Source organism: Gorilla gorilla, chromosome 4 (assembly GCF_029281585.2).
Source record: "Gorilla gorilla gorilla isolate KB3781 chromosome 4, NHGRI_mGorGor1-v2.1_pri, whole genome shotgun sequence".
Lineage (NCBI taxonomy): Eukaryota > Metazoa > Chordata > Mammalia > Primates > Hominidae > Gorilla > Gorilla gorilla.
In genome coordinates this window covers 180,249,425-180,272,358 of record NC_073228.2, presented here as the reverse complement: position 1 = coordinate 180,272,358, position 22,934 = coordinate 180,249,425, and the positions used below count along the sequence as shown (strand labels likewise).

The window sequence follows — 22,934 nt, the reverse complement described above, 5'->3', positions numbered from 1 at the left end:
TGACATGGTCAAGGGTGGTCTACCCTCACGATCATAGCAGAGAGGGTACACGGGAGGTGCTCATCTCACTCATCTCTGTATCTCTAGCACTGAGGACATTGCCTGGCATACAGCAGGTTCTCAGTTTTTGTTGAGTGTGGTGGGAACAGCCAGTGAGGAGACTGACTATGATAAAAAGCAGATGTGGGAAAATGAAAGCAGGAAGCAAGGGTGAGCATTTTTCTTTCTCCAGACAGATTCAGGAATTCTGGAGGCTGCATAATAGAACCCCCTTTTGCCTATTCCCACAGCATTCCCATAGTTTTCCCTATTCCTGTAGTGTTAATTCTATGTATTTCTCTGGCAAACTAGAGATATACCAAATACCCACAGAACTCTAATTTTTCCTCCCCTGAATGGTGAGGTCTTGAGTCAAAGGTCTACATGGCTGAGGTTGAATGAGATGTGCTACCCTGAGTCTATGGTCTATGTCCTTATTCAATTCTGTGAGAGATCAAAGAAGATGTAGGCTTTGCCTTCAAGGGGCTTTCAGTCTGGTAGCAGAGATTAGACACGAACACAAATGATATAGGAAAGAATATAAAATTGCTATCAATTTTTAAAAGCTATGGAAGAACAAAGGGAAAGATTAGTATTCTAGATGATGAGATAGGGCAGGACAGGGCACAACAATCAGGGATAGCTGTAAGTGGGGAGTGACATAATATAGTTGAAGGACTGGCAAGATTCCAATTAGCAAAAATGTGAGGAAGGCATTCCACGCGGATGGACCGGCAAAAGCAAAGGCACAGAGGTAGGCAAGTACAGACTATGTTCAGGGAATGAGTCAGCTGGAACTGAGGGTATGGCAAAATAAGTTATGCAGAAAAGACCTCAAAAGAAGGGCAGCATTAGATCAAAGAGGGGCCAGCTAAAAGGTTTGGTCTTTTTTATTACCCCCCCTGTAAGCAGTGAAGAGCTAATTAAGGTTTTTGAGTACAAGAAGGACATGATCAGTGCTGGGCTATGCTTTCCTTTGAGGATAGAATCATTTCGGTAAGTTGGCATCTATATGGTTTGTGGCACTGACCTGGCTGTACGTTCCCTGGTAGAAGACAGGGTGTGCCCTCCCATATTTCTCTTCAAAAGAGTGCATAAATGAAACAATGTCCCCAACGGGGTCAGTGACCCGGCTGCGAGGGTCAGGCCGTATAAAACGAAGAGCAAACCTGGGGAGGAAGGAATAAATATCACATGAATCCAGCTTACTATAGTGCATATGGAGTGGGCCAATTTGTACAGATTCCTGTAACAGAGCCAGAGGCACGGCAACAAAGGGAGGTGAACGGTCTGTGAGTGGACCATCAAATCCGAGAGTAGAGTCTGGTTCAAAAGCCACAAAGCAGCAAGTGTTATTCTATTGCCTGTTCAGGAAGAATGCAAACTACTGGGATTATAAATTCCAACACTGGCCTACATAAATCCTGAGTATTTTTTGTAGAACAATTTAGGGCTAGAAGGGTTTGGAAGGGAAGACACAGTATCCAAAAAGATCATGTGTCAGGCTATGCACCCAGACTCTCTAGAATGGCACCGTCTAAATACTGTAGCCACTAGTCAAATGTGGCTATTCTGAATTTAAATCTATTACATACAATTAAAATTCAGTTCCTTAGTAATGCTAGCCACATTTCAAGTGCTCAACAGCCACGTGTTTAATGGCTTTCATATTGAACAGCGGAGATACAGAACGTTTCTATCATCACAGAGAGTTCTACTGGACAGTGCTCTAGAACAGAGGTCACCTTCTGGTTGTCCTACTTGCCCCTTCTTCTCCTTTCTGTTTTCCTGGGATTTTAAATATTGAGTTCACAACCCCAAACTATTCAAATTATGGACAGGAACTTCAAATCTGAAGTTGCGGTTATGACTTACTTGCTCTTCAAAGGGGCAAGTACCTTTTGCTTGATGATTTATGGTTGATGGCAACCATGGAGGAAGTTATAAAACTGCTCCACAGTACCCTGGCAGATGTGGAGTACTGGCAGCTCTTGTAAAGTGAAGAATACATACCTAATGGTACCACACATCTGTTTCTAAAGGGCCTACCCTATTTGTATAGTACCATTTATTTATCCTTTAGGTTTCCAGAGAAGGCAACGGGACAGAGGCTAATGTGTTACCTAACATTAAACAAGTTGGTTGGATGATACAGCTGCATTAAAATTAGTAATACATGCCATGCATATTTTCCCTAGAAAAGCAAACAATATTCATTTACTTGAAACGTTTTCAGCACAGACAAGGTGATTAAACTATGATACTTTTCCTTAACAAAAAGTGAGTCAATGCATTATCCCAACAAATTCCCCCTGCGTATACAACTCTACTTGGAATTTCTCCCGAGTAATCAAACCAAATTCATTGACACCAACATTCCAGAGCGAATTAAAAGCACAAAATGTAGTAAGTTGTATACGTGGGGGGAATGGTTAGAAATTCGTCAGAAGACTGATGTTTTAACTACTTTCTTTGAAATTAAGCATTTTAGAATTCTCTCTTAAAGGCTTTATTTTTTTTTCCTCATTACACAATATTCCCACGACCTACACAATTTAGGACAATCAGCTTTTTTTATTTTTTAGAAAAAAAAAAAGAGATGTCAACTTAGTTTTCATTATGATTTTAAAGATTTTTACATGTTCATTCTAAATAAAATGGGGATGGAAAGAGTACTAAGCAATTAATTAGTGATCATGAAGAATGTTGCTAAAGCAAGAAAGCCATTAAGTAGACAGCCTTATAAAACACCAAGGGTCCAATATAAAAGGTACTATCTGACCCTTGTATTTATGCAGCTGCTGGACCCACAACTTCAGCCTCTGCTCCCTAGAGCAGGGTAAAGGCTGTCCCATATTTGAAGGGAAGTACAGGTTCCCTGTACTTCCAGGGAAGGCCCAGACTACATATCCCAGCTCCATCTGCTGGCCTGGATGCCCTTGAACATTTTAGTTCCCCATAAAGCCTAGACGTGGCTCTGGATCAGATAACCCAAGCCTGACGTGCTAAGAAGTTGTGCCCCACTCATTTTCGTTTCTTTTTCTTTTTCTTTTTGTGAGACGGAGTCCCACTCTCTCGCCCAGGCTGGAGTGCAGTGGTGCGATCTAGGCTCACTGCAAGCTCCGCCTCCCGGGTTCACGCCATTCTCCTGCCTCAGCCTCCTGAGTAGTTGGGACTACAGGCACCCACCACCGCGCCTGGCTAATTTTTTGTATTTTTAGTAGAGACAGGGTTTCACAGTATTAGCCAGGATGGTCTTGATCTCCTGACCTTGTGATCCGCCCACCTCGCCCTCCCAAAGTGCTGGGATTACAGGCGTGAGCCACAGAGCCCGGCCAGTTGAGCCCCACTCATTTTCTGGCCTTGGACCCTCTGTAGCTTCCAATAATAAGCTCTTTTAATGGTACATGAAGGAAGCTAGAAGAAAGGTGAAGGTATGAAGCAAGTGGGTATATACATAAAAGGGTTCCAGTGTTTGCAACCTAGGGGCTGCCAGGGCAAAGTGAAAAGGTACTGAAGCTGCCAGGCATGGTGGCTCATGCCAGCAATCCCAGCACTTCGGGAGGCCAAGTCAGGTGGATCACTTGAGGCCGGGAGCTCAAGATCAGCCTGGCCAACAAAATGAGACTCCATCTCTACTGTCTCTACTAAAAATACAAAAATTAGCCAGGCGTGGTGGCGCATGCTTGTAATCCCAGCTATTTGGGAGGCTGAGGTATGAGAATCGCTTGAACCCAGGAGGTGAAGGTTGCAGTGAGTCGAGATGGTGGCACTGCACTCTAGCCTGGGTGACAGCGACAGAGCAAGACTCTGTTTCAAAAAAAGAAAGAAAAGGTGTAACAGGAGTGGCTATGTCTAGGGAGGTCCAACTATCGTGGGAGGAATCAAGGGCAAACTGGGTAATCTCAGAGCAAGAGAATTTGTTGGGATTGTGAGCAGTCAGGTGGAGGAGAAGTAGTTGAGGAAGAAAGTTCTAAGGAGTGTGAAGCTAGGAGATGATAGTGGTTAGAAAGGAAAGGGTGTGGACATCAACTAGGAAGTGCAGAGGTGACAAATATGGTGGGGGGAGGAGGGGGAGACAAATAAATATAGTCAGACTGGTTTTTGCAAACAAGAGGTAAGACTAATTTAAAAACAATTCCATTTCACAATGCCTGCCAATGCTTCAACAATTTAAAATACTTGTAAGCTGTATTAAAAGACAGTTTGGGAAGTGTATTCGATCTCATGACAAATTGGTAAGTCAACACTGATAGAGCATAAAGCTTATTTTGGCCTAAATTTCAGCTCCAAAGTCTTACTATTCTACTAATACATAAATCCAAAGGTACATACCTAAATATATCAAGTATCGTGTAATAGGTAAACCGGAATGGAAGCATTATCAAGTAATAACCCCATCCAAGCAGCCCCTGAAAGTCCAAAAACAAAGTTAGAGACAATTCTCTCAATCCCTAATATTTTATCAAATGGCTAGGTCAGATTTTCTCACTCTTTTTGGTCCTTCCATGTGATTTGTTCCTCTAAAATACAGTTCCTTCTTCCTGGCCACCTCATCCTTCTAAGTGCCACCATCTTTGGTCTTATTTCATCTTACTATCATTTTTTTTTGCAGAATTTTTGTATTAAATCTGCTTTAAGGTCCAGAGCTGTATCTCCTGCCTGTAATCCCAGCACTTTGGGAGGCTGAGTGGGGCAGATCACCTGAGGTCAGGAGTTTGAGACCAGCCTGGCCAACACGGTGAAATCCCATATCTACTAAAAATACAAAAATTAGCCAGGCATGGTGGCATGCACCTGTAGTCCCAGCTACTCAGGGAGGCTGAGGCAGGAAAATTGCTTAAACCCAGGAGGCGGAGGTTGCAGTGAGCCGAGATCGCGCCACTGAACTCCAGCCTGGGGGCAGAGCAAGATTCTGTCTCAAAAAAACAAACAAACAAATAAAAACCAAAACTGCCTTAATACTTACTTTTGGCAGCTACTTATAGACTTGTCAAATTCAATTGCAAATTAATGTCCCCCAAATGATACACACTCATTCTTTCCTTTTTAGATTTACACATCAAAATATGGTATACAGAAATAAGCCAGGCTTGGTGGCTCACGCCTGTAATCCCAACACTTTGGGAGGCTGAGGCGGATGGATCACCTGGGGTCAGGAGTTCGAGACCAGCCTGGTCAACATGGTAAAACCCTGTCTCTACTAAAAATACAAAAATTAGCTGGGTGTGGTGGCTCACACCTGTACTCCCAGCAATTTGGGAAGCCAAGGCAGGCAGATCACTTGAGGTCAGGAGTTTGAGACCAGCCTGGCCAACATGGTGAAACCCCGTCTCTACTAAAAATACAAAAATTAGCCAGACGCGGTGGTGGGCGCCTGTAATCCCAGCTACTCGGGAGGCTGAGGCAGGAGAATCGCTTGAACCTGGGAAGCTGAGGTTGCAGTGAGCTGAGATCACACCACTGCACTCCAGCCTGGGCAACAGAGGGAGATTCTGTCCCAAAACAAAACAAACAAACATAAAAACCTAAAATAATGTATATAGAAAAAGCAAGAAAGATAATCACTATTACTAACCTTGGACATTGGTATATAAACGTTAAATAATTATATTAACCACAATGACAAATCCCCATATAGCTGCTTATCTTAGTAATAATGCTAATTATTATTGCTGTTATTAATTATTAAAACTAGCATACATCCAGGGCTCTATAATTTATAAAGCATTTCATAGATGTCACATTGTGTTAACCTGAGACACTTTCTGTGTCTGTGGCCAGGAAGCTTTGGAGCCCCATGGCTGACATGGGAATCTGCTACTGTACTTCAGAAAACCACAGAGCACTACTCAGAAACATGTTTTAAAACATCAAGTAGGCCAGGCGCAGTGCCTCAAGCCTGTAATTCCAGCACTTTGGGAGGCTGAGGTGGGCAGATAACTTGAGCTCAGGAGTTCAAGACCAGCCTGGGCAACATAGCAAGACCCCATCTCTACAAAAAATACAAAAATTAACCAGGATGGTGGTGCACACTTGTAGTCCCAGCTACTTAGGAGGCTGAGGTGGAGGACTGCTTGAGCCCAGCAGGTCTAGGCTGCAGCGAGCCAAGATCATGCCACTGCACTCCAGGCTGGGCGACAGAGTGAGACCCTGTCTCAAACAGAACAAAACACAACAAAAATCAAGTACTCCACAAAAAGGCTGATGATGGAGTAAATTCTAACTGCTGCAATGTTAAAGGGAGTGTTTTCTTAGGATTCTAAATGCAAGTATAAAAGTATAAGAGGTGAGTATAACCCCAAGGGTAAGAAAAAGAAAGTCCAAGCAGTTCTTTAGAATTCATTATCAGTGTACACATCTCACTTCCTTCAACAGACTGTGAGAAACTGAATTTGAAATGGGAAGACTGGCTCTTTATTCAAGTCTGGATCCCCAGTAGCAAGATACCAGGTTATTGGAGTACTCTTAAATGTCTGTCAAATTTAAGTGAACCACCTCCTTGCTACTAGCCCTTCAAGGCTAATTTCAAAGACGTGGCCAAAGCTCCTACAAAGATTCCATGTACTTCCTCAAAACTGGTTTAAGATTAAGTAAACTGAAGCAACAAAGAACTTGAGTAAACAAATTGTAACTTAAGAGGCAGAAAACACTCTCCAAATAACTGGCAAAGAAAAGAAAAAAAAAAGAGTAGTTTCTGTAACAATTCCTTGAGGAATCAAGGCAAAATAATATACCCAACGGGCCAAGTCTAACTAACAGGTTTACATTCTAAATATTTGTTTTGCTCCTGTCACAGGGAGATCAATATAACCAAGTGGATATACTTATAAACAAAAAAGGGAGAAATTCCAGCTATGAAATAACTTGCCCTTGGTTGAGGTCTTGAGACAACATAGCTGTAGATCCTGTGGTCAGCTGTATTAACCTGCAGGGGTCGTGATGGAGGTGGGTTGAAAACACTAGGTACGCCCTCTTGCTCATTCAATCTGTCCTGTACAGCAGCCTGAGAAGGAAAACAGAGTGGCAAGAGTTTCAGCGATGCTCAAATCAACCAACAACAAGAGGTGAGGCAACTATTGCGTGGTATTCCAAAACAGGATGGTCATGAATACACCAAAAGGTCACTGAGGAGTGCACCTTCATGGGCCTGTTAACCGGCTGTACTTGGAGGCAACTGGAGTCGTCACCCCAGAATGCATCCACGGTAGAGGAGACGAGGAAACTTGTCTGGAAGCTACATTTATGCAGCAAGCGTACTGCCTGGATTCAGATGGTATGTATTATTTAGGGTGGCTGGGATATAAAGTGCTTCACTGTACAATCCCAAGAAAAGCCATCCTCAGAGAATACAATGTAGGCAGTACCCCTGGAGTTATGCAGTGAAGCAGTCCTGACGAGTGGCATCTGACGAAGGGGCTTGCAGCAGAGAAACTTCGGTCTGATCCTAGCTCCATCTCTCGGAAAAGTTGCTCAATGTATGAGCCTCAGGTCAGGCGCGGTGGCTCAAACCTGTAATCCTAACACTTTGGGAGGCTGAGGTGAGAAGATTGCTTGAGCCCAGAGACCAGAAATTTGAGACCAGCCAGGGCAATGAAACGAGACCCTGTCTCTAAAAATAAAAAATAAAGAAGAAAAAAACATATGAGCCTCAGTTTCCTCATGTGCAAAATAAAGGAACAATATTTCTGAGTTAATCTGAAAATTTAACGAGTTGGCCACACATAAAGATCCTAATACAACTCCTGTCAGACTACTGATATTCAGTTTAAAAAATTCATTCCCTCCTTAACTCTGTCCTTGAAATAGATATTTGTCTCAATGTAGTAAAAAAAAAGTTGACCTTACCCAAAGAGATGTCTGATCTTTCCCTTTTGGGAGGTAATCTATGCCAGACCTGATAAGCATGTCTTTGTTACTAGATTTTAGGTTGCAGCTGCAACACCCAGTAGTCTTAGGGTGAAAGCCGGCCATGCCAGAAAGACCAACCATGTGGTTTAGGGTGGGGAACTTTGGACAACTTGGTATCAGTTGACTTGAAGACTGAGTTCAACCATGTGGGCAGCCAAGCAAATCAATCGTGCCTATGTAATGATGCCCTAATAAATTCTCTGGAAGCACTGAAGCTTCCCTGGTTGGCAATACAGTAGTCCCTTCTTATCCACAGGGATATGTTCCAAGACCTCTAGTAGATTCCTGAAACCATGTATAGTACCGAACTTGAATGCTGTCATTGGAAGCTATTTCTCTTCATGTCTTCCACTCAAAAAATGCCTTTTCCATCTTAACTATGCACTTATCATGCACTGTGGCTGCAATTTTTGCAGAAGTGTGACAATAAAACTACTATGAATTTCTTTTTCTTTCTTCACAATTTCACAAACACAAGCTAGATCTTAGCAACCTCCGCATATAATTTTTTTATTTCCTCATTAAGCCAGGAACTTTAACCTTTTTTTTTTTTTTTCTTGAGATGGAGTCTTACTCTGTTGCCCAGGCTGGAGTGCAGTGGCATGATCTCAGCTCAATGCAACCTCCGCCCCCAGGTTCAAGCGATTCTCCTGCCTCAGCCTCCCGAGTAGCTGGGATTACAGGCTCCTGCCACCGTGCCCAGCTAATTTTTGTATTTTTAGTAGAGACGGGGTTTCACCATCTTGGCCAGGCTGGTCTTGAACTCCTCACCTCATGATCTACCCGCCTCGGCCTCCCAAAGTGCTGGGATTACAGGCATGAGCCACTGCTGGCCAGGAACTTTAACCTTTTCACTTAAAGGACACATTTCCTGGCTTCTCTCTAGCATAGCTGAGTTGCCAGCATCACTACTGTTGTGCTTTGGGGCCAATATTAAGTAAAATAGGGGGACCTGAACAAAAGTACTGTAATGGCACAACAGTTGATCTGATAACGGCTACTAACTGACTAACAGGTGGGTCTTGTATACAGCATGGAGACGCTGGACAAATGGATAATTCACGTTCCGGGTAAGGTAGAATGGGACAGAGTGAGATTTCATCATGTTTCTCAGAACAGCATGCATTTTAAAACTTATGAATTGTTTATTTCTGGAATCTTCCACTTAATATTTTCAAACCACAGTTGCCTATGAGTAACTGAAACCACAGAATGTGAAACTGTGGGTGGAGGGGGCTACTATACTTCATGCATATTGTTATACATCTATGCCAAGAAGGTAATGTGTCCCGACTCTGCAGGAGCGTAGTATGCAAGCTTCATGTCCAAAATCGTTTTAGACTCTGCCCCTTTTTTTTCTTTTTTTTTCTTTTTTTGAGACGGAGTCTAGCTCTGTCACCAGGCTGGAGTGCAGTAGTACAATCTCGGCTCACTGCAACATCCCCCTCCCAGGTTCAAGCAATTCTCCCACCTCATCCTCCAAGTAACTGGGATTACAGGCACGCACCGCCACACACAGCTAATTTTTGTATTTTGAGTAGCGATGGGGTTTCACCATATTGGCCAGAATGGTCTTAAATTCCCGACCTCGTGATCCACCCACCTTGGCCTCCGAAATGGCTGGGATTACAGGCGTGAGCCACCACGCCCGGCCAACTCTGCCCTATTTGTCTCTTCCTTTAGCTGCTTTTAATCTATATGTTCCCTATAATAAACTATAACCATGACTATAACAACTTTCAGTGAGTTCTAGTGAATTAGCAAATCTGAAGACGGTTTTGCGACACTCTGAAACTGCAGGTGGTTTCAGAAGTGAAGGTGGTCTTTAGGAGGGCAGTGTGCCCTCTGAACTCAATTACTGGCTTCAAACTTTGAAATTTGGCTAATATCAGGTAGTCCCCTAGTTTTACAATTCAATGAGGAAAGAATAATCTTTCAACAAATGATGCTGGGATAATTGGATATCCACATGCAAAAGAAAGTGGATTAACCCCTAGATCACACTATACATAAAAATTAACTACAAATACATCAAATACATCAAAAACCTAAATGTAAAAGCTGAAATTATAAAACTCTTAAAACAAGGGTATAAATCTTCCCAACCTCAGATTAAGCAAAAGTATCTTAGATACGACAACAAAAGCACACGTGACAAAAGAAAAAAGTAGATAAATTGGACTTCATCAAAACGAAAAACTTTTCTGCATCAAATTACACTATCATGAATGCGGCAAGATGGCATGTACCTGTAGTCCGAGGTGTCAGGAAGGCTGAGGCAGGAAGGCTTCTTGAGCCCAGGACTTCAAGGTTACAGTGAGCTATGATCAGGCCACTGCACTCCAGCCTGGGCAACAAACCAAGACTCCATCTCTCAAAAAAAAAAAACAAAACAAAAAAACAGGCCGGGCACAGTGGCTCACACCTGTAATCCCAGCACTTTGGGAGGCCGAGGCGGGCGGATCACAAGGTCAAGAGATCAAGACCATCCTGGCCAACATGGCGAAACCCCGTCTCTACTAAAAATACAAACAACAACAACAACAACAACAACAAAACCACAAACCACTATCAAGAGAGTAAAAAGATAACTCACAGAAAGGGAGAAAACATTTGCAAATTAAATATCAGATAAGCACCAGGCATGGTGGCTCACGTCTGTAATCCCAACACTTTGGGAAGACAAGGTGGGAGAATCACTGGAGCCCAGGAGTTTAAGACCAGCCTGGTCAATACAGCGAGACCCCATCTGTACAAAAAATAAAAAAATAAAATATTAGCTGGATGTGGTGGTGTGTGCTTGTAGTCCTAGCTACTCAGGAGGCTGAAGTGAAAGGATCACTTGAGTCTGGGAGGTCAAGGCTGCAGTTAGCCATAATAGTACCACTGTACTCCGGCCTGGGCAACAGAGAGCAATCCTGTCTCAAAAAAACATAAACTGGCCAGACGCAGTGCTTACGCCTGTAATTCCAGGAATTTGGGAGGCCGAGGCGGGTGGATCACTTGAGGCCAGGAGTTCAACACCAGCCTGGCCAACATGGAGAAACCTCGCCTCTACTAAAAATACAAAAATTAGCCGGGCATGGGGCACCTGTAGTCCCAGCTACTCAGGAGGCTGAGGCAGGAAAATTATTTGAACCTGGGAGGTGGAGGTTGCAGTGAGCCGTGATCACGCCTCTGCACTCTAGCCTGTGCCACAGAGTGAAACTTCATCTCAAAACAAAAACATAAACAAAAACAAACAAACAAACAAACAAAAAAACTTTCGCAGCTCAACATGAAAAAGATAACCAAATTTAAGAACTGGCAAAGGACTTGAATAGACATTTTTGCAAAGAAGATATGCAAATGTTCAATAAGAATATGAAAAAATATTCAACATCATTTTAGCCACTAGGGAAATGCAAATCAAAACCACCCTAGATCACTAGGGTGAGTATGATCTAGAAGACAAATATTAACAAGTGTTGGTGAGGGTGTGGAGAAATTCAGACCTTCCTACAACGCTGTTGGGAATTTAAAATGGTATAACCACTTTGAAAACAGTCTGGGAGCTCTTCAAAAGGTTAAACATAGTGTCACCATATGACTCAGCAAAGTCCATTCCTAGGTATAGACCCAAAGGAAATGAAAACACATATTCACACAAGAACTTGAACACTAGGGCCCGGTGTGGTAGCGTGGGCCTGTAGTCCCATCTACTTGAAGCTGAGGTCAGAGGAATGCTTGAGCCCAGGAGTTCAACTGCAGTGAGCTATGATCAAACCTGCACTCCAGCTTGGATGACACAGTAAGACCCTGTCTCTCTCTCTCCCTTTTTTTTTTTTTTGAGACGGAGTCTCACTCTGTCCCCCAGGCTGGAGTGCAGTGGCATGCTCTCAGCTCACTGCAAGCTCTGCCTCCCGAGTTCACGTCATTCTCATGCCTCAGCCTCCCGAGTAGCTGGGACTACAGGCGCCCACCACCACACCTGGCTAATTTTTTATATTTTTAGTACAGACAGGGTTTCGTCGTGTTAGCCAGGATGATCTCGATCTCCTGACCTCGTGATCTGCCCGCCTCGGCCTCCCAAAGTGCTGGGATTACAGGCGTGAGCCACCGTGCCCGGCCCAACCCTGTCTCTTAGAAAGAAAAAAAACAAGGCCAGGTGTGGTGGCTCATGCCTGTAATCCTAGCACCTTCGGAGGCCGAGGTGGGTGGATCACAAGGTCAGGAGATCAAGACCAGCCTGGCCAATATGGTGAAACCTCGTCTCTACTAAAAATACAAAAAATTAGCCGGGCGTGGTGGTGCGCACCTATAATCCCAGCTACGCAGGAGACTGAGGCAGGAGAATTGCTTGAACCCGGGAGGCGGAGGTTGCAGTGAGCCAAGATCACACCACTGCACTCCAGCCTGGGCAACAAGAGCAAAACTCCATCTCAAAAAAATAAAAATAAATAAAGATAAAAAAACAAAAAGCAAAACTCTCCAGATCCTCTGTTCCATTTCCTATGCTCATCTCATTTGTCATTTATTTATTTTTTTAAATTATACTTTAAGTTCTGGGATACATGTACGGAATGTGCAGGTTTGTTACATAGGTATACACATGCCATGGTGGTTTGCTGCACCCATCAACCCGTCATCTACATTAGGTATTTCTCCTAATGCTATCCCTCCCCTAGCCCCCCAGCCCCCCACCCCACGAGAGGCCCCGTGTGTGATGTTCCCCTCCGGTCATTTATTACAAACTGAAATTCTCTAGAATTAAGTTCCATAAGAGTAGGGACTTGGCTGGATGTGGTGGCTCACACATGTAATCCCAGTACTTTGGGAAGCTGAGGCAGGAGGATTGCTTGAGCCCAGGAATTCAAGACCAGCTTGGGCAACACAGCAAGACCTCGTCTCCACAAAAAAATTAAAAATCAGCTGGGCATGGTGTTACATGTTTGTAGTCCCAGCTATTTGGGAGGCTAGGGCAGGAAAATTGCTTGAGCCCAGAAGTCAAAGGCTGTAGTGAGGTATGCTTGTGCCAATGCATTCCAGCCCAGGTGACAGAGCAAGACCCCGTCTTAAAAAAATTAAAAAAGAGTAAGGACTTACTTTTGTTCACTAATATAATGCCAGAGCCTAGAGTTTAATTGCTCAAAAATGTGTTGAATAATGAAATCATATTAGGAATACGTTTTATTAAAAAAAAAAAAAACTGGAAAAAAAAAGGGAACACATTTTTAGGAATCCAGCACCCTTTTAAAATAGCATATAATAATTAAAACAGTAATTTGGGATCAAGAGGGTGTTTGACAAAATTCAACATCCACTCAGTATAAACTATTAATATACTAAGAATGGAAGGGAAAAGCCAACAGATATTTATTTCCATGTTATATGCTGGGAATACAGCAGTTAAAACAAAACAAAAAAATCTCTGCTCTTAGGGAGCTTACATCCTTGGAGATCTATCTCAAAGTAACAACTAACATCACACTTGCTAATAAAAAATCAGAAGCATGGCCAGGCGCAGTGGCTCACGCCTGTAATCCCAGCACTTTGGAAGGCTGAGCGGGGCGGATCATCTGAGGTCAGGAGTTCAAGACCAGCCTAGGCAACATGGTGAAACCCCGTCTCTACTAAAAATACAAATTAGCCGGGTGCAGTGGTGTGTGCCTGTAATCCCAGCTACTCAGGGGGCTGAGGTAGGAGAATCGCTTGAACTTGGGAGGCAGAGGTTGCAGTGAGCTGAGAGCACGCCACTGCACTCTAGCCTGGGAGACGGAGCGAGACTCTGTCTCAAAAAAAAAAAATCAGAGGCATTATAGTGAGGACAAAATGCTATTATCATTATCAACTGACAGTGTTTTAAAGTTCTTGCTAATTCAATGGTCAAGGAGAAGAGTTGCAGAGAACATGACTACCTAGACAACCCCAAAGAATAAACTATAAAATATGTAAGAAGAAGGTTCACATCAAGACATCTGGTTAAAAACTAAATATACAAAAACCAATTGTCTTCCCAACAAGATACTAACAAACAGTAGGGGGTGGGGCACTATATTGAGGGATTTAGTCACAAATTTTTCTATGATTTTATAAACTTTCTCACATTCTTTACCTTCCTGCACTTTTATTTTTAGAGTCATAATTCTGAAAAAAATCTACTGAAAAGATTCCTGCTATGGAAAAACATACGGTTTTGATTCTTAATCAGACCAGAGAAAAAGAAATAAGCTCAGAACACATCCTATTATACCTCTATGTTCCAGTTATGCTGTTCCAAGGTATGGCGACACTGATCCATAGATTCGATGCCAGTGAGATCCTGAAAAGAAGGATGAAAACAAGTTACTTAGAGAAAAACCAACAGTATACATGTGAGTATTTTTACACCATATACTGCTAGGAAAATACACTAAAAAATGTTAAAAGTGAGTGTTAAAGTATGGTAAAACTTCACTGATTCAGAATTTACACAGTCAGCTAACTGTTCTAGATGCGTAAAGAACTAAAAAAATGATAATTCCTTTTAAAACTTCAAGGCTTTCAATTAAGAGGAGTACTGACTAAGATCAATATTCTCCTCTCAAATTCAAGTTTAAAAAATTAAAGATTTTTCAACCTGTGGGCTAAGCAAAATATTATTTAATGCTAAACAGCTATTCTGTTGATAGTACAGGTTGAGCATCCCAAATCTGAAACCTAAAATGCTCCAACATTTTTTGAAACATTTTGAGTGCTGACATGTCTCAAAGGAAATGCATAGTGGAACATTTCAGATTTGAGATGCTCATTCAGTAAAACGTAAATATTCCAAATTCTCAAAACAATCCAAATCTGAAACACTTGTGGTTCCAAGCATTTTAGATAAGGAATACTCAACCTCTACATAATGATGTAATGCACCTTTCCTGTAAAACGTCATGCCTTTCATTAACTTATTTCATTTTATATACTGGTATTAACCTAGTTTATAATATGAACTGTGTAAAACCTAACATACCGACCCCCCTACCCCCCGCCACTTTTTTTTCGAGACAGGGTCTTGCTCTGTCATCCAGTTTGGAGTGCAATAGCGCAATGACTGCTCACTGCAGTTTCAACTTCCCAGGCTGAAGCGATCCTCCCGCCTCAGCCTCCTGAGTAGCTTGCACTGCAGGTGTGCACCACCACACCCAGCTAAATTTTGGATGTTTTTTGTAAAGATGGGGTCTCTCTATATTCCCCAGGCTGGTCTCCAACTCCTGAGCTCAAGCAATCCTCTTGCCTTGGCCTCCCAAAGTGCTGGGATTATAGGTGTGAGCCACTGCAGTTACAGTATTTTCTCACTATTTCCGTTCAGATGTCCAATATTCAGCAAATCTAACAGTTCATGTATACATCTCATGCCCAGAATTTCCATAGAGCTAAACTCTAGCATTCCTTCAAAGTCTAATATAAAAGCCAAAACCATCCATCTATCCATCCATCCTTTCATTTGTCAAATGTGTGCTACATGCCTATTCTGTACAGCACTAACTTACTATGTTGGAGGGACAGAAAATGAATAAGATGTAGTCTCTATCCTCAAGAAACTCCTCTAAACAACTAGTAAGCTTCAGGGCAAAGAGACTGATCTCAACCTGACAAGAATGTAGTAGTATGGACTGATGAGTCTGAAAACTGAAGTTCTTGCCTAATTCTGCACCCCATGGCCACGGACAGGCACATTTTAACTCTGAATTTAGTTTCCTTTATGTGCAATGTGAAGGGTTTAATGTGGAATGCATTTCTTTTCCAGAGCTTAAAAAAATGAAACAAAATTCAAAAACCGAATTTTGGATTTTTAGGTATACAAGTTTTCATTTTTTATAATTATACATGTAGTACAAAAACTTGCAGTAAAAAATGTTAATGTTTAAAATGCTGAAATAGAAAAGCTCCTCTAAGAACCACTGGCTTTGACAGTTCTGAGTCTGGATTTTAGGTCCTGACCATTACAGGACTCTTCTTATTTGCCTATTCCCTTCTGGCTTCCAATAGGACCCCCTTAACTTTCAGTGTCCTACATTACAACTCACTAAAGGACTGGGATGTCCAGGGTTCCTCCTTCTCGCTGTGGATTCTCTTTAAGAATTGGACTCTAGGCCAGGCATGGTGGCTCACGCCTGTAATCCCAGCACTTTGGGAGGCTGAGGTGGGCGGATCACTTGAGGTCAGGAGTTCGAGACCAGCCTGGCCAACATGGTTAAAACCCCACCTCTACTTAAAAAAAAAAAAAAAAAAGGGCGGGCGCGGTGGCTCATGCCTGTAACGTCAGCACTTTGGGAGGCTGAGGCGGGCAGATCATGAGGTCAGGAGATCCAGACCATCCTGGCTAACACAGTGAAACCCCACCTCAACTTAAAAAAAAAAAAAAAAGGCCGGGCACAGTGGCTCACGCCTGTAATCTCAGCACTTTGGGAGGCTGAGGTGGGCGGATCATGAAGTCAAGAGATCAAGACCATCCTGGCTAACATGGTGAAACCCCGTCTCACTAAAAATACAAAAAATTAGCCGGGCATGGTGGCGGGTGCCTGTAGTCCCAGCTACTCAGGAGGCTGAGGCAGGAGAATGGCGTGAACAAGGGAGGTGGAGCTTGCAGTGAGCTGAGATAGCGCCACTGCACTCCAGCCTGGGTGACAGAGCAAGACTCCATCTCAAAAAAAAAAAAAAAAACAATTAGTTCGGCATGGTGGTGCTGCGTGCCTGTAGTCCCAGATACTCTTGGGAGGCTGTGGTGGGGGAATCGCTTGAACCCAGGAGGCAGAGGTTGTGGTGAGCCGAGATCATGCCAATGCCCTCCAGCCTAGGTGACAGAGCGAGACTCCATCTCAAAAAAAAAAAAAAAAAAAAAAGAATTGGACTCTAATCTTACCATCTTCCCAGTGTGCAAATGACTGCTCCCTCCTCTAAATACCAAAATTGTTTTCTATGTCTCTTATGTGCCTATTGTTTCCTATCTTATGATGATTTACATTCATTCGATTGCCTTCTCAGAGGGTGTAATGTAAGTTCTCCGAGAGCAGGGAACAATTCACTGTAATATTCACTAGTACCAGGCACACACTATGGGCTTAAATCGTAGAAGAATCAGTCCGAGTTAAAAGGACCTTTTTGTATAAGCTTCAGTCATCATAGCTATAAGCTGAAATCCTCTAGATATTATCACAAAATCTCACTTTACATTAATACACTGTTTTTTTTGTTTTGTTTTTGTTTTTTGCTTTTTTTTTTAAGACAGGTTCTGTCTGGCTCTGTTGTCCAGGCTGCAGTGCAGTGGAACGATCTTGGCTCACTTGCAACCTGTCTCCGGCTCTCAAATGATCCTCCCATCTCAGCCTCTGAGCAGCTGGAACCACAGGTGTGCGCCACCACACTTGGCTAATTTTTCTATTTTTCTTGGGTAGAGACAGGATTTCACCATGTTGCCCAGGCTGGCCTTGAACTCCTGGGCTCAAGCGATCCTCCCGCCTTGGCCTCCCAATGTGTTGGGATTATACACGTGAGCCACCATACCTGGCTACTGGGGTTTTTTAACTTCAAATGTTCTGACTAGATACCAAGCTGGTTGTTAAAACATTACAAATTTGTAGAATTTTCCTGAAAATCAGTAAGTCAGGAAAGAGCTCAGGAAGCAGTGTTTGTTCTTAAAGCTCCTCAGCTGATTCTAATGTACAGCCGAGCTGGGAAATCTGTGGTATTGATAGTAATTCTTTTTTTTTTTTTTTTAGACGAAGTCTCGCTCTTGTCCCCCAGGCTGGCGTGCAATGGCACGGTCTCGGCTCACTGCAACCTGCGCCTCCTGGGTTCAAGTGATTCTCCTGCCTTGGCTCCCCAAGTAGCTGGGATTACAGGTGGCTGCCACCACGCCTGGCTAGTTTTTGTATTTTTAGTAGAGACGGGGTTTCACCAGGCTGGTCTCGAACTCCTCACCTCAGGTGATCCACGCGCCTTGGCCTCCCAAAGTGTTGGGATTACAGGCGTGAGGCACCATGCCCGGCCGGTATTGATATGTAATTCTAAGTAGGAATAGAGATTATAAATCCCTCACTAAAATAACTTTTAGGCTGCGCACAGTGGCTCACACCTGCAATCCTAGCACTGTGGGAAGCCAAGGTGGGTGGATCACTTCAGCCCAGGAGTTAAGACCAGCCTGGCCAATATACAGAAACTCCATCTCTATAAAAAATACAAAAAAAATTAGCCGGGTGTGGTGGTGCGCCTGTAGTCCCAGCTACTCAAGAAGGATCATCTATTCAGGATCACCTGAGCCTGAGGAGGTCAAGACTGCAGTAAACTGCGCCACTGCACTCCAACTTGGGTAACAGACAGACCTCATCTCAATAATAATAATAATAACCTTAAATAAATGGTTATAAACATTGCAGGAGAGAACAGAGTGACTGCCATCTTTAATATACTGAAACACTTAACCTAATTTATAACCAAAACACTTTTTAAGTAGTGAAGCAGGGTGAGCTGGAAACCCAACTGAACAAGCCTGCTTTCAATTACTACTGATCAGTACTAAAACTATGCCCTAGAAATAACTGATGCTGGACACACCTGGGACAGGATTATTCATTCATATATCAACATACATTCACTATATATCCAGGATACAGATACAGTCCCTGCCCTCTTTAAATTTTCATCCTAGTAAATGGAGACTGGTCAAAACAAACCACACATACTGAAGAAAATACACTAACAAAATTTTCATTTTGTTCTAGAAGATTCCTTTAGATTGGGTGCTCAAGGAAAGCTTCCTCAAGGAGATAATATTTGAGCAGAGATCTGAATGAAAGATAAGGGGCCAGTCATGGGGAAATATCTGGGAAGAGTATTCCAGGCAGAAGGCCAACATATGCAAAAACTGTGAGACAGATAAAAACCCACAGACCTTTACAGCAGAGTGAACCTTAATGTATGTAAATTTAAAAAATCATTTAAGAGATCAGAGGATCTCCGGATGGAACACAGACTTTGACAAAAGAATCTAATTGTCTAGAAAATATGTGAAACAACCTCACCAAAGGGGGATGGGGGGTCCTAAGAAACTTTGGAAATGAAGTCTATAAGACTAAAGGCAACAGGAACTATACATAAGTACTGTCCTCTACTTGATAAGATTTTTCTCCATGGGAATACGTATTAATTCTGAAGCCACTATATCTGCATATGTATCCCAGATTTGAACAATTAAGTAAAAAGATGGTGAATGATGAAAGCCAGTTTTCTGACTGTAGAAGTGAGAGGTGACAGATAACCAAAGGAAGAAGGCTAGAATGGATAGAGTGGTAATGGATAGAATTGGAAACATCAACTCATGTTTAGCTTAATATAGATACAGATGACTGCATACAGAAAAACTCAGTTTAGTATACATACATGTACATCCCTTGCTCAGTCAGCTGAAAGGTCCTACAAGCCACAACATCCCAGTAGCAAGCACACCTAATACCTAGATCTTGGTTTCTAATACCATTCTCTAATAAAAAGAATCAGGGCTCCTTGGAGAAGTGGCTGATTCTAGGACTGGGGCCGGAAATATATAAGATGTGCCTAGAGAATCTTGTGGTCAAAAGGATAAAGGAGGCTGGGAGTGGTGGCTCATGCCTGTAATCCTAACACTTTGGGAAGCCAAGGTGGGAGGACTGCTTGAGGCCAGGAGTTCAATACTAGCCTGGGCAACACAGCAAGATCTCATCTCTACGAAGAAAAACAAAGGATAGAGGAGTCAACTGAAAAAGATCCCAGTGACTAAAGCTCGAACAATTTTAGCAATAAAATAAATACGCATGATATAAATACATGGCTGAATAAATAAACTGCGGAGAATAGAAAAATATCCTGTGCAGAAGAATTCCAAGTAACTTATGTAGATATTTTACCTTTACCTTCAAGGAAGTAGAACATAACTTTTCATTCCTTCCCAGGAGGGGCTAGGCATGATGACTTCCTTCCAAAGAGTACAGAACGGAAACAGGGCGGGGGGATTAACAGTGGAGAAACCTGACCAACGCTACTGCAGCTAGGTGATCAAGGCCAAAACATCGACAGTGATAAAGCATGCTGAGAGTACCTTTGATTTGATGTAGTGAAAATCGCGCTTTACCTCTGTAATCTTCCTGCCAAAAACCCATAATCCCAGCCCCAATTATGAGAGAAACATTAGGCAAATATCAATTGAGAAATATTCTACAAAATACCTGACTGGTACTCCTGAAAACTGTCAAGGTCATCAAAAACAATAAAAGCTCAAGAAACTGTCACAGCCCAGAGGAACCTAAGATGTGACTACTAAATGGTATGTAGTACCCTAAATGGGATCCTGGAACACAAAAAGAGTATCAGGTAAAAACTAAGAGAATCAGAATAAAGAATGGACTTTTGTTAATAATAGTGTATCAATATTGGTTCATCAATTTTGACAAGTGTACCATACTAATAATGCAAGGTGTTAGTAAGAAACATTCAGCGTGAGATTTTTAGGAATTTTCTATATTATCTTCACAATTTCCTGTTAATCTAAATCTCTCCTAATGACAAGTTTATTTAAAAAGTAAAACAAAACTTGAAGGAGGGAGGAAACAAGAAGGGAGGAAACATTGGAGACAGAACCAGCTTGGCAAGTTGACAGATAAGGTCTGAGAAGTAGGCAGGGGAAAGATCATTCATTTCAGGCAATATTTTTCCATTTTACCTGTATAAGAACCATATGAGCCCTATTTTTCTTTCTTTCTTTCTTTCTTTTTTTTTTTTTTTTGTAGAGATGAAGATTTCACTATGTTGAACAGGCTGGTCTCAAACTCCTGGCCTCAAGCAATCCTCCCACCTCAGCCTCCCAAAGCATGAGCCACCATGGTGAGCCTGTACGAAGGAACTTTTTAAAAAATGCTACAAGCCGGGTGCAGTGGCTCATTACCTGTAATCCCAGCATTCTGGGAGGCCAAGGTAAGAGGATCACTTGGGCCCAGAAGTTCAAGACCATCCTGAACAACATAGCAAGACCCTGTTCTCTGCTTAAAAAAAACAAAAACAGGCTGGGTGTGGTGGATCACGCCTGTAATCCCAGCACTTTGGGAGGCTGAGGCGGGCAGATCATGAGGTCAGAAGTTCGAGACCAGGCTGACCAACATGGTGAAACCCCATCTCTACTAAAAATACAAAAATTAGCTGGGCACGGTGGTGTGCGCCTGTGATCCCAGCTACTCAGGAGGCTGAGGCAGGAGAATCGCTTGAACCCGGGAGACGGAGGTTGCAGTGAGCTGAGATAGCACCACTGTTCTCTAGCCTGGGAGACGGAGTCAGACTCTGTTTCAAAAAAATAAAAAAAAAAAACTCAAAACAAATTAAAACCCTACAGATGTCTGGACCCTCCAATCCAAACAATTTAACCAGATTCTCTGAAGGTAGTGCCTAGGAAAAGGTCATGTTTATTTCCTATAGGGAAAGGGAACTTAACACGGGTGATTAGAATGTACAGATAGGGGCTGGGCATGGTGGCTCACACCTGTAATCCCAGCACTTTGGGAGACCGAGGGGGGGCGAATCACGAAGTTAGGAATTTGTGACCAGCCTGGTGAAACCCTGTCTCTACTAAAAATACAAAAAATTAGCTGGGCATAGTGGCGGGTGCCTGTAATCCCAGCTACTGGGGAGGCTGAGGCAGGAGAACTGCTTGAACCCGGAGGGCAGAGGTGGTTGCGGTGAGCCAAGATCGCACCACTACACTCCAGCCCAGATGACAGAGTGAGACTCCATCTCAAAAAAAAAAAAAAAAAAGAGGCCGGGCGTGGTGGCTCATGCCTGTAATCCCAGCACTTTGGGAGGCCGAGGTGGGCAGATCACCTGAGGTCAGGAGTTCGAGACCAGCCTGGCCAACATGGTGAAACCCCGTCTCTACTAAAAATACAAAAATTAGCCAGGCGTGGTGGTGGGCACCTGTAATCCCAGCTACTCGGGAGGCTGAGGCAGGAGAATCGCTTGAACCCGGGAGGCAGAGGTTGCAGTGAGCTGAGATCGTACCATTGCACTCCAGCCTGGGCAACAAGAGCAAAACTCTGTCTCAAAAAAAAAAAAAAAAAAAGAATGTACAGAGAGGGATGAGAATCACTAACCCAGACCCTTCATTCTAAATTTAGTGCCAGTGACATGTGACATGATCATATGCACATTTTAAAATAAGTAATTCCTGTTTGCATATGAAGTAATTGTAGAAGGCATGAAAGACAGCAAGACACCAGCAAGATTATATAGATGAAGTCCAGGGAAAAGAGAATGATGGCATAGAATAGAATGACAGCAGTGAAACAGAAAATGGACATATTTGGGGTTTATTTTAGAGGTAGGGCCAAAACGATCAGGTGATAGATTAAACGTGGGGGTGGAAGAGAAATATTAAGGTGTACTCATAGGCTTACGCAAATGGAATTATGGTGTTATTTACAAAGAACGAGGTAAGCTATTTGCCTTTGTGAGAAATTTTTATGTATGGTAAAGTAAATCTATCTAAAAGAAACAAGAGATATATAATCCCTCATTGCTAAATTTGAGTGGCTTTAAAAAAGTAAAAAGAATGGGAAAAAGTGGAAATAGACTACCAGATGAAGGTAAAAACACTATTTCATCACATTAAATGCGTTGTGTGAGAACTACCTGACCTCACTGCTAGTCAGCAGGATCGTTTTCTAGTGATCTCTTAAAAAAGCCAAAGTAAGCTAGTGTGCTGAACTCATTTGGCATTCACTGTCTGGAAACAGTTGCATTCATAACTCAGACAGGGTTGGTTACCTGGGTTTTCTATCAGTTTTTGTGTGTGTGTGTGTTTTTAAACCTAGTATAAGTTAGGTAAAGTTTATTTATTCATTTATATGTTTGGAGACAGAGTTTCGCTCTTTGTTGCCCAGGCTGGAGTGCGATGGCGCGATCTTGGCTCACCATAACCTCCACCTCCCGGGTTCAAGTGATTCTCCTGCCTCAGC

General features: G+C 42.7%; 1 protein-coding gene across 3 annotated transcripts in view; it reads right to left on the bottom strand.

Annotated features, from left to right (window-relative positions):
* Positions 1-22,934, bottom strand: part of FAF2 (Fas associated factor family member 2) — a 61,879-nt gene that overhangs the window by 16,749 nt on the left and 22,196 nt on the right. For all 3 annotated transcript variants that reach the window (XM_004043054.5, XM_019028186.4, XM_055386317.2), the window contains 4 exons: positions 14,183-14,251; positions 6,911-7,045; positions 4,375-4,451; positions 1,070-1,208 (listed from right to left, as the gene is read on the bottom strand). In XM_004043054.5, the coding sequence (XP_004043102.1) occupies positions 1,070-1,208; positions 4,375-4,451; positions 6,911-7,045; positions 14,183-14,251 (420 nt within the window). The remainder of the gene's footprint in view (positions 1-1,069; positions 1,209-4,374; positions 4,452-6,910; positions 7,046-14,182; positions 14,252-22,934) is intronic.